This window comes from Hemiscyllium ocellatum, chromosome 26, assembly GCF_020745735.1.
Source record: "Hemiscyllium ocellatum isolate sHemOce1 chromosome 26, sHemOce1.pat.X.cur, whole genome shotgun sequence".
Taxonomy (NCBI): domain Eukaryota; kingdom Metazoa; phylum Chordata; class Chondrichthyes; order Orectolobiformes; family Hemiscylliidae; genus Hemiscyllium; species Hemiscyllium ocellatum.
Window position 1 is genome coordinate 35720693 of NC_083426.1, and position 12187 is coordinate 35732879.

At 39.5% G+C, this 12187-nt stretch overlaps 1 protein-coding gene across 1 annotated transcript in view; it reads left to right on the plus strand.

Annotated features, from left to right (window-relative positions):
* Nucleotides 1-11940, plus strand: part of nav1a (neuron navigator 1a) — a 225200-nt gene extending 213260 nt beyond the window's left edge. Inside the window, exons 25-27 of the mRNA XM_060845494.1 lie at nucleotides 1264-1382; nucleotides 3111-3308; nucleotides 9619-11940. Of these exons, the coding sequence (XP_060701477.1) occupies nucleotides 1264-1382; nucleotides 3111-3308; nucleotides 9619-9714 (413 nt within the window). The 3' untranslated portion in view covers nucleotides 9715-11940. The remainder of the gene's footprint in view (nucleotides 1-1263; nucleotides 1383-3110; nucleotides 3309-9618) is intronic.
* Nucleotides 11941-12187: the final 247 nt, after the last annotated feature.

Sequence of the window (12187 nt, forward strand, 5' to 3'; positions counted from 1 at the left end):
TTTTGCACCACTCGCAGCAGCAAGGGAAGGTGCCATGAGTGGATGGTGCGTCGATGGGAGGCGTGGACCTAACAGGGAGTCACGGAGGGAATGGTCTCTGTGGAATGCTGATAGGGGTGGGGAGGAAAATATATCTCTGGTGGGGTCTGAATGTAGGTGGCAGAAGTGGCAACGGATGATATGTTGTGTCCAGAGATTGGAGGGGGGAGGGTGTAGAAGCTAGGGACCGGGGGGGGGCTTAATCCTTGTTGCAGTTGGAGGGGTGCACTAGAGGGCATTGTTGACCATGTGGGAGGGGAAATTGTCCTTGAATTAGGAGGCCACCTGGGATGTTCTGGAGTGGAATTGTTCCTCCTGGGAACAGATACTGCGAAGGCAGAGGAGGAAAAATTGGGAGCAAGAGATAGCATTTTTGCAGGAGGGTGAGTGGGAAGATGGTGTAGTCCAGATAATTGTGGGAGTCGGTTGGTTTGAAGTAGATGTTCGTGTTGAGTCAGTTGCTAGAGAGTAGAGACAGAGAACCTCAGACATGTGTATCCCTGTTCCTTTGTTGCCTGGAATTAGAGAAGTTTTCTTTGGGTGAGGAGAGATGGGGTGGGGGAAGGTATCTTCAGCAAATGGGCTGTTGGGGTGTCAGAGAGCTACTGTCACTGAGGATCCCAGTCATGGAAATTTCAGGTGATCAACATCAATGTACAGAGATTTCGATTGATAGTTGTATGGGGGAGGAAGAATACTTGGGCCTGATTTTCTTCTTTGTGAAGTGGAATTTGGTGCCAAATTGACATCTACTGACTGTTCCTGGTTTCCAGAGCATGGTAAGCACTCTGACACCGCCTACAGCCCATTTGATAAAGGTGCCTCTCCCCATGCTCTCCCCCCTTCACCCCCCAAAAACAACTTGTGTCGTTAGGAGTTCCAGGCAACAAAGGAACATGGATCCATACGTCGGAAGTTCTCATGTGACTTGGAGGGGAGCGTGGATATAGAGGTGTTCCCATTCATCTATTTCCCTTGTGGTCAGGGTTTATTACTCTTTATTATTCTACCTTTCTTCCTCACTTTAATTTCTGGTCCACATACTCAGTGTGATTGGCAGTGTCATGTAGAGCTGGTAGTTAGTCAGCCATCATTTGTCTACTTCACTAAATATTTGAATGTATACCCTCTCCTTCATCTTATTAACTTCTAAAATAATAAAAGTCTGAGACATGTAGCCATTTTAGGATATGGATATGACTATTTTTATCTATTCCTTTGCAGGTCCTTGTTTTTTCCTGTCCTCTCCAGTCAATGTGGCCGAGTTCAGGGAATGGTTTATTGACTTATGGAATTATTCCATTCTCCCCTATCTTCAGGAAGGAGTTAATGATGGCATCAAGGTGATTATATGTATTTGATTAAATACCTACATTAATTGAGATTAGTTGACTGGATGATTAGTTTATGATACAGACTGACACTAACAGCTCAGGTTCAACTTCCATATTGGCCAAGGTTGGCATGATGGTCCTGCCTTTTCAACCTTGCCCTCACCTGAGGCTTTGTGACCATCTCGCTTTTTTTACAAGCAACCCTATGCTCCTCTTGGTTGTCTTCACTATCTTCTGGTCTGACAGACAGGAACTCTAATGCAATAAAAATATTCAGCATTGCATCTTATCATCTAGTAACCTGTCTGGGAATGTTTAAAAGAAAGGGAAATTTAACATGTCAAAGGCTGAGGTTCAAATGTAAATTAAGATTCTGATTACAACCAGTGCCAATTCAGTGTGAATCTTGCTTCCAAATGCAGGAGCTGTGTGAGATTTATATGGAGGTGGTGATTCCTGGACCCCAGGTGAAAAGTGTTGTGTTGTACAGAAATCTGAGGATTTTGAAAATTTAACGTCATAATGAAAAACTTTGTCAGTTCCTATATTCCGATTGCTATTACCAACAAAAAACAAAATCCAATTTCATCAAATTCTGCTTTGATTTAATAAAACTTGAAATTGAATTCTTCAGTGTTTGGATGGAATCGTCTGACATTTTGGTCTGCTGGATTTTCAAAGCTGTTCCTAATTTAAAAAAACAGTTTTCCATATTCTAACCTAATTCCTTTCATCTGTTCCCGTTTGTGTCAGGACCATATCTTAGCGCCAATGTTCAAATAAAAGAAAACAAACTTGTTCCCCTTCTTTGTTGAGACCCAGAGCTAATAAAATCTGAGGACATCCTTGTACTGGATTTTATGTCTCATAGAGTGTGCTTTTGACAGGGGATTCACAAAATGTTTTAAATGATGAGCCCATCAGCCCTCATCCATCCAACCCCTTGAACTCATCCTGAGAATAGAATGCGAAGGTGCCAAAATCAATAGCCTAGTCACAATATATAAATGAATAATTCATGGCCAATTGAGCTTTTAAGCTAGTATTCACCTCCCTTCCTATTTATATAGAGTACACGCTTCCCAGAGTGGGCAATTGCTCAGAACTCCTGGCTTCCTTCTTTTCAGGATGGGATTCATTGAATTTCTTCTGTGGTGATTCTAATAACTCGTAGACCACCACTGACTTTTGTCCTTAGATGGGAGAAGGACAAGCATCATTCCCCCCTTATCTCTTGCATTCCTAATGCAATTCTCTACCCCATCTTTTCTAAGTATCAGTCTGATTCTTGACATTTAGTGTTGATTATTCACAAGTTTAAGAAGAGAAATCAAAACTGCTTACAATGTAACTGCAGTGTCACGCTAAGTCTCTCTCCTCAAAAGTATTGTCTACTTGAGAACTTCCTCGAGATTGTTGAAGTAATCTCGAGACATCATACTAATAACATTTGTATTGAGAACTAGAGCAGTCAAATACTTGGGTCAATGAGATTTCACTAGCCTTTTGAAGTTTACAATTGTCTGAAGTTTGAAGAAAGGAAACATGTATAATCATCAGCAACCATTTAAATTGACATTTAAGAGAAAAAAAACAATACATGTCAGTATCATGCATTCATTTACATTGAAATTCACAATTAGCTTTAGAAATTCATTTTTGATATGTCTGATAGAAAGTAGTTTTAAAATAAACTTGACCTTTTAATTGTCTCTAATCTTTCCGTTTTTGTCTTAGACATATGGACGAAAGGCTGTGTGGGAAGATCCCGCTAAGTGGGTGCAGGATACTCTACCTTGGTCAACTGCTTCACAAGATCGCTCCAAGATCTTCCATTTGCCTCCACCAAGTACGGGATCCCAGGTTCCAGGTCCTCCATCGGACAAAAGAAAGATCAAAGAGACCGCACCGACTTCACTTGAATCAGACCCACTTGTAAGTGTTGCAGCTATGCCTCTTCTTTCTGTTAAAGTTCACACAATGCCAAGTTATAGTCTAAACAGGTTTGGAAGTACAAGCTTTTGGGGTGCTGCTACCTGATGAAGGAGCAGCGCTCTGAAAACTAGTGCTTTCAAATTAGACTACAACCTGGTGTTGTGTGATTTTTAACTTTGTCCACCCCAGTCCAACACTGACACCTCCACATCATGGCTATCATCTTTCAGTGGCTGTGAAATTCGGAGCTTCACTAGCTACAGAGTAAAAGTAGGCATGAGCCTCAAATGTTGAAATAACACTGTGTATCATTTTTGTGATATTAACAAAAATTGCTATTGCCTTGGAAAGGAATGCTTGGTGGGAAATCTATTGATGTTCTTTGAGTTGTGGAATATCATCATAAAGGTCCAAAACATATCTGAAGAAGGGTCATGGAAATGTTAAGCCTGCTTTCTCTCCACAGATGCTGCCAGACCTGCTGAGTTTTCCCAGCATTTTCTGTTTTTTTTTCTTGTGTTAAATTAGTTTGAAGTCCACATAGAGTGCAACTTCAATCACCATTTCAACACTATTTTCTGACAAGGTAATGTGCAAAACTTTGCTACATTGCATTTATTTCTATTGTGCTAAGTTGAACATGTCTCCTTATACATTTTGCCTTTAAAAAGTCCTTATTCATTGACTCATCTTGTGTATATGTTAAACCCTGATTTTTGACCAAAAATATTCAGTCACACTCTAGTTACCATCACTTGACATTGAAGTTAAACATGGGCTGATGAGAGCCACTGCATTTGAAGACAGCAGTTCAGTTCCCTGTGTCTGTGCCGAATAATAAAATTACAATGTGGCTTCCTCTGTGTTCATTTTTGACAGCAGTGTTGGCAGGAAGTGTCTCTGACCTAGCAACTCTGCAAGCATTTGCATGGCAGTGAGACAATAGAGAGGTGGATTTCACCCTTTCAAAATCAGCACTCGTGTATGTCTCCTTTTTAAGTTTTTTTCTAAAAATTTAGTCTCAGAAGTACTACTGTCTCACAAGTATATACAGTAAAATGTTTGAGAGCATTTGGGCTCTTTTAATTGTCTATCAGTCTTTGCTATGATGATCTCCTGAAGAAGTAGCTTACCAATGTTCACTCTCCAAGATATAACAGAAGGAATGGTTGCTTCAGCCAAGCATTGGTCAAAAGAGAGTGACGAAGCAGCACAAGGATATAGAATGAGGGAAGAGAAAATATTAACAGTACTTTGGAGAGGAAAGAGGAAATACATGTGACAAATGCAACAAAAGAGGCAATTGTGTGGAAGAACAAAAGAAGCTCAGTTTGCTTCACTGAGGAATCAGTGAGTCATTCAATCAACCCAGCAATTCCACTCCATCTTTGAATTAAATTCTATTCTAGGATTGGCAATCTCTGTTTTTTCTGTACTTTATTCATATATTCTTTCATCTCCAGAGCACCGATCCTGCATAATGTGTCCCTGACCTCAAATACAGTTATCTCTAACAAATGACATAACTTATTAGCTACTCCTTAAAAAATATAATGATCTTTCATCTCTGAGCATGCACACTGAATTTAAGAGAAAACTAAAACCCTCTTCGCTGAAGACCGATTGTTGTGGAAGTATTCCATTCACTTTGGTTTGTAACTTTTGATGTAAGGGACATGCGGATCCTTCATTCAGAGGAATTATGTGTGCTCCAACTTCACAGTCTGATAACTCGGTTAGAGCAATATTGAGGTGAAAATCAGATCTATCCCTTTATCCAAACTCAGCAGGTATTTGTCATTTCAGCAAAGCACCACATGACTTGAACTCCACATCGAATCCACTCTCAATAACATAAGAATACTTAAGTTATTCTTATGGAATAACATAAGTATCTTTAAATATCTCATTTCTGAACTTTTGGCAGACTTATTTCATATTTTCAGGTAAGTTAAAATGAATTTCACCTTTCTATAGCACATGCACTGAATGTTGATGAAGAGCCCGCATCTTTATGGTATATCACGTTAGTGGCTTGCAGAAGCCAGCAGCATTAACTTGGAATTAATTATGTTGTTAGTTAAAGCTGAAACTGTTTAATTACCAAATTCGTTGAAAAAATGTCTTCATCTTTCTTCTCATACATACTGTAATAAAAATCAAATGTAGCATCAATTGATCACAATGCACAGAATAGGAAATTCTCATCTAATGTTGCAGAGTTACATGAGTTAGAAACGTGCATACTTATTTTACTTGAAATATAATTCAATCTAATTTAACAGGGGGAAGTGTACTCACATCATATAGGATTCATATAGGGTTTGACAGGTTAAAGGTTGAGACGATGGATCCCTTCATGGGACAGTCTAGGACCAGAGGGCACAGTCTCAGAATAAAGGATTGCCAATTTATGACTAAATGAGGAGGAATTATTTCTCTGAGGGTTTGAGTGTCTTTGGAACTCATTAACTGAGAGGGCACAGTACTCGTCTAGATTTAAGGCTGAGATAGATCCTTGATCAGTCAGGAAATCAAGGGTTACAGGGAAAAGGCAGGAAAGTGAACATGAGGAATGTTGATCAGCCACAAACCTATTAAATGATGGAGCAGTTGAAAAGGGCTAAATAGCTGACTCCTGTGCCCATTTCGTACGGAATAATATACAGAGCAACATTTTTTAACATAGATAATTTAATATTTTTGTGTATTACTGGTAAACGCAAGTTGCCATGGACAATAAACATATTTTTGTCAACCAAATATTGATACCAGAAATTAATAACTTATTAGAAGACACAGGAGATATAGTATTAATTTCACATAAGAATTTCACTTCGTTAATAACCTTAATTTATGATAGTGTTGAAAACTTAGATTTAATCTCAAAACTGTTTCGTTTCATGCCTGAACTTTAAGTTGCCTCTTCATTTGGTGCTGGTCACTAAATTGTAAGTTTTAAATTATCTAAGGGAACATCCTGAGTCTGATTAATTGTGCTCCCTGATGATATGAAGCTTGATGTTACTCAATGGGTGATTGTTTTATTCACTAATATACGCTCAACTTCCATGGAGAGCTGATTGGACAGTTGTGTATCTTTAAGCTGCTGCAGGGTTTAAACATCGTCACTCCTAATAACAGTTTTAATCAAACTCTTTGTGGACTTCAAGTCAAATAGCAGTGTCAAAACCATTGATAATTTGAAGTGAATCTGTAACCTCTCCTCATCCGAGTGTTACAGAACTTCAGCAACAGCTGGTGATGGTGAGGGAGAGCACTGAACAGAGGAGATCAAGCAGTTGTGCTGAGACCCTCAGCAGCAGATGGAGATGGTGAGCAAAGGCAAGTGAAGAAGTCAAGCATACCTTTATCTAGAAACAAGATAAGGGAGATGGAATCTCTTTGGGAGATGGAATTTCTTAAACCAGTGTTAGCCACAAGCTTCATTTCATGTAAATATGTCTCCATCATCCAGATAGGATAGTGGAAATGAGTCAACAGTAGTCTGCACTTTCATTCTGAGAGTGAATGAAAATGGCCTGAGTTCTTTCTGGAGCTAGTTTATGCCAATGAAGAAGATGATTTTTAAAGCTGCATTTTGGGCTCATCAATCACTTGATCTAGAAAATAGAAATACGCGTTGTTTGAATTGTTTTATTTCAGTAAAGCTGTCATTGAATACCGAATCAATAGTAAGGTTTCTGTTATGTTCTACCTTATATATCGGACTCTGCCACCTTAAGCTAATTTTTGTACCATTGCAGAGCAAACACTCCTTTCTTAAGAACACAGACTTTGCAGCTGCTATTTTGATAAACTGTAACTGATTTACCAGCTATCAAGAACAGAACATTCTTACCTACACCTTCTAGCTTGTAATGCACTTATTTTGTATTCCATTCAAAGATGTACATCAGCCTTTTTTTAGTTTTGTTTTCTTTTAATTAAGACAAACTTAGAAATGTACTTTATTTTGGAAGAACTTGCATTCTATTCAGAAAAAAGATATTAATACTATTTTTGGGGGGTCAATGCCTTATCTACAGATGTGTACAGCTATCGTGCCAGAATTGTCTGTTGTCTGGTCGGACTTCAATTTATTTTCCAAATTTCTACCACTAAGATATTGATCATTTATAGATGACTACCGCTACTTCCTCTAACTTGTTGCATATACCATTCCTCAAGAAATAAACAGTGTGGGGGATGTCATGGTATTTAAGATTCCAACAAAGAGTTATTAAGACTAACTGTTATGTACAAACATTACCTTCACAGGTACATAATTGAGCTGACATTCTGCTATTCAGTTAAACAGAGAACAGTTACAACATGTTTAATGTCATGCTTAGAGTGAATTTTGGGAAGACAGAATACATATCTTTATGGCTGAAAATGTGTTGCTGGAAAAGTGCAGCAGGTCAGGCAGCATCCAAGGAGCAGGAGAATTGACGCTTTGGGCATGAGCCCTTCTTCAGGAATGAGGAAAGTGTGCCAAGCAGGCTAAGATAAAAGGTAGGGAGGAGGGACTTGGGGGAGGGGTGTTGGAAATGCAATAGGTGGAAGGAGGTTAAGGTGAGGGTGATAAGGTGTGGGTGATAGGCTGGGGTGGGGCGGAGAGGTCAGGAAGAAGATGCAGGTTAGGAAGGTGGTGCTGAGTTCAAGGGTTGGGACTGAGACAAGGAGGGGGGGAGGGGAAATGAGGAAACTGGAGAAAACTGAGTTCATCCCTTGTGGTTGGAGGGTTCCTAGGCAGAAGATGAGGCGCTCTTCCTCCAGCCATCGTGTTGCTATGGTCTGGCGATGGAGGAGTCCAAGGATCTGCATGTCCTTAGTAGAGTGGGAGGGGGAGTTGAAGTGTTGAGCCACGGGGTGGTTGGGTTGGTTGGTCCGAGTGTCCCAGAGGTGTTCTCTGAAACGTTCCACAAGTCAAAATTGTCTATTGTCTGGTTGGACTTTTCCTACTTGCGGAACGTTTCAGAGAACGCCTCTGGACACCTGGACCAACCAACCCAACCACCCCGTGGATTAACACTTCAACTCCCCCTCCCACTCTACTAAGGACATGCAGATCCTTGGACTACTCCATTGCCAGACCATAGCAACACGATGGCTGGAGGAAGAGCACCTCATCTTCCGCCTAGGAACCCTCCAACCACAAGGATGAACTCAGATTTCTCCAGTTTCCTCATTTCCCCTCCCCCCTCCTTGTCTCAGTCCCAACCCTCGAACTCAGCACCACCTTCCTAACGTGCATCTTCTTCCTGACCTCTCTGCCCCCACCTCCACTCTGGCTTATCACCTTCACCTTAACCCCCTTCCACCTATCGCATTTCCAATGCCCCTCCCCCAAGTCCCTCCTCCCTACCTTTTATCTTAGCCTGCTTGGCACACTTTCCTCATTCCTGAAGAAGGGCTCATGCCCGAAACGTCGATTCTCCTGCTCCTTGGATGCTGCCTGACCTGCTGCACTTTTCCAGCAACACATTTTCAGCTCTGATCTCCAGCATCTGCAGTCCTCACTTTCTGCTACATATCTTTATACACATGCTATGGTGCAGTGATCATATCATGGGCATTTCTTTTAAAGGTATATGGGAAAACTGACTCAGACATTATACAACATTGCACCTATTAGAAGACTACTTGTGCCCTCCAATTTTTCACTTTTTTTTCTCTCTGTGGTACCTGGGTGAGAAACAGTGAGACCAAAAGCTTGAAGCAAATATCTCAGTCTCTCTAAACTGGCTACTGGAATGTAACTCGGTCTCCCACATGATTCACTTACCTGCAACCAAATGAAATAGATGTGCAAATTTGAACCAATAAGATGTTTGTGGTGAATGTGTTGAACAGTTAGCAGAGACTAGTACCTCGTAGAGCTTGTTGCTGCGAAGAGCCTCTGATCTGAGGTCTTCTCTGTGATAAAAAGTTTTGTGGTGTTGCTGTGAAAAAGTGTTTTGTATGAGTTTGGATGTTAAAACTTTATAATGTCATTTCTGATAGTGCAATATATCTGGCACACACATACAATAGCCTGAGTGCCCTCTTCCTGAGCTTTAACAATCCTGTGATTCTGTAAAATACACAAGCTGGTACTGCCAAATTATTGAAAACCGAAAGAGCTGCGGATGCTGGAAATCAGAAACAAAAACAGAAATTTGCTGGAGAAGCACAGCAGGTCCAGCAGTATCTGTGGAGAGAAATCAGTTAACCTTTTAGGTCCACTGACCGTTCCTCAGAACTGAGGAAAGAAAGAACTTTTTAGTTCAATCCTAAAGCTTTGTTTCTTTATATTTATTTGCAGATGACAATGCTACTGAGGCTCCAGGAAGCAGCCAATTATACCCAAAGTTGTGAAGGCGAAAACATCATGGAATCGTCTTTGCAATCGACACATTGAGAGGAAAAATGCATCAAGGAATATGGGAGCCATCTTGTTTTTAATCATGCCACAACTACACTTTGGATATTGTAGTCATGAAACAGAAGTATATTCTGTCATAGATGTAGTTAGGTAGAGGGCTAAATTAATGGATGGGTAAAATTGTAGGTGTAAAGCCCAAAATCATATGTAAGTTAACTGTGATCATTTATTGTAAATCATATTACCTAGCCATCTGGAAGAAAAAGAAACATCTAACTATATGGACTGTTAATGCTGTATTTGTACTTTATAATTCAAACTTCAAAAGTGCATGGCAATCATTTAAGCAGAAACAAATAAGATTTTAGTGAGCTTTATTAAGGTTAACTCCTCATCTACAACTCAAACAATTATAGGAGCCATCGCTGTTCCACTACTGCTGCCATCTCAGATGTCACACTGGTGCTGATTGGAGAACCTCTCCACTAATTTCTACCACTTATCGAGCTCAACACCTCATTAGTTCACACAGCTAAGATGTGAATCATGGTGAAACCACTAAAGCAGAAATTTGTTGTTTTCCAAGTTCTAACCTAGTAATTGTTCATCTTGTAATTGAAATATCTTTGTGCCCTGAATTTAAAAGTGAAATGTTTTCTGAAATTAGGATGTGCTTTCAGTTTTAAGGTGGTAATGCGAATATATTCTATCACTGTTCTTGGTAGGGTGAAATATTCCAGGTTACTGGGCACTTAGAACATAGAACATAGAAAAATACAGCACAGAACAGGCCCTTTGGCTCACAACGTTGTGTCGAAGATTATTCCTAATCTAAAATAAGATAGTCATGATTTGGAGATGCCGGTGTTGGACTGGGGTGTACAAAGTTAAAAAGTACACAACACCAGGCTATAGTCCAACAGGGTTAATTGGAAGCACTAGCTTTCGAAGTGCCGCTCCTTCAACAGGTGGTTGTGGACAACCTGATGAAGGAGCGGCGCTCTGAAAGCTAGTGTGCTTCCAATTAAACTTGTTTGACTATAACCTGGTGTTGTGTGATTTCTAACTGGAATAAGATAACCTTACCTACGCACCCCTCAATTTACTGCTGTCCATGTGAATGCCCAGCAGTTGCTTCAATGTCCCTAATGACTCTGCTTCCACCACCACTGCCAGCAACGCATTCCATGCATTAGTACTAAAAATGGTGATTCCCATCCTATGCACTCTGGATGCAGAGGCATAAATTAAAGATAAAGGCCATCATATTAGAAGAAATATTTTTCTTCTGCATTGAATTGTACCTGATTCCTGCCTATGTTTTAGTTTCCAAAATTTCCAGAATTTGAGGAAAAATCAACTGTCAAGCACAAGATCATCAACAAATAAATAGCAATGTGGCTGTGTTCTCTGATTCAATGTCCTGCTAAATGCAATTACTACTTCATAAAAATATGAAAACTATATAAACAAGGAAACAGTTGCTGAAATCTTACTAAAGCAACATTCCATTTCACATCTAACACTAGACATTCGTCCTGTACAATGGCATGAAACCGGCAACCAAAGATAATTTTACATGAGGGAAATTGCTGGCTACTAATCCTTTCTGAAAATTTTCGAGTGGTCGCTATTTTCAAATGTGATCTATATACTATGGTATTATGAACATCAGTAGCATAGGTTTGTTGCAGCCAAATCTGACAACAAAGAACATCCATTTCTGATTACAAATGTCAATTTTCTAAAGGATGTTCTATCAAGGTTCTGGAATTTATATAATTGACGTTTAGATGTGCAACTATACCATGGGACTTTAAATGTAGCTCTTTCAAGAAATCTTTTACCATTTTCTAAACTTCTGCCTCCTGATCTAACAACAATGCTCCCTGTCCTTACTTGCAACTGTTCCCATTTTAACAGAAGGTTGTCATTGTGCAGAAGTTATTACTGATTTGTAGGATATTCAAGTAGAAATGGCATATTGCAAAATTAGTTATACAACTTAATGTAAAATTCTGAAAGTATTGCAGTACGTCAAAGTAGTTTCATCAGGCAGCAGCATAGAAACACTGCCTGTCAAAATAAGAATTTTTATTTGTGCTGCATTATTGACCAGTCTTCAGCAGGAAAGTGGAGATTATGATCATGAACCTGAGCAAAGAAAGTGCATTTCAGGTCATAGGATTTTATTTACAATCAGCCATATTCAACTATAACATAGTTGGACATATGAATCTTGCAACATTTCTATCAAGTGTTGTTGCTGGCTATTTAAGAAAACATGAAGGAGTGTTTTCTACAATTTGGTCATTCAGAACGTTTCATTAATTTCAATGAAACAGATTCAGGAATTTCGCATTCAAGGATAAATGTTTGAAGTTCACTAATTTCAACAAAAAGACTTAAAAAAAATCAGATCTATTAAATGTTCAATTATCACAATGAAGCTTTTGCTGTTAAAATGATATCCTGAGAACGGAAATGTTGCACCCTGTTTCATTTCAAT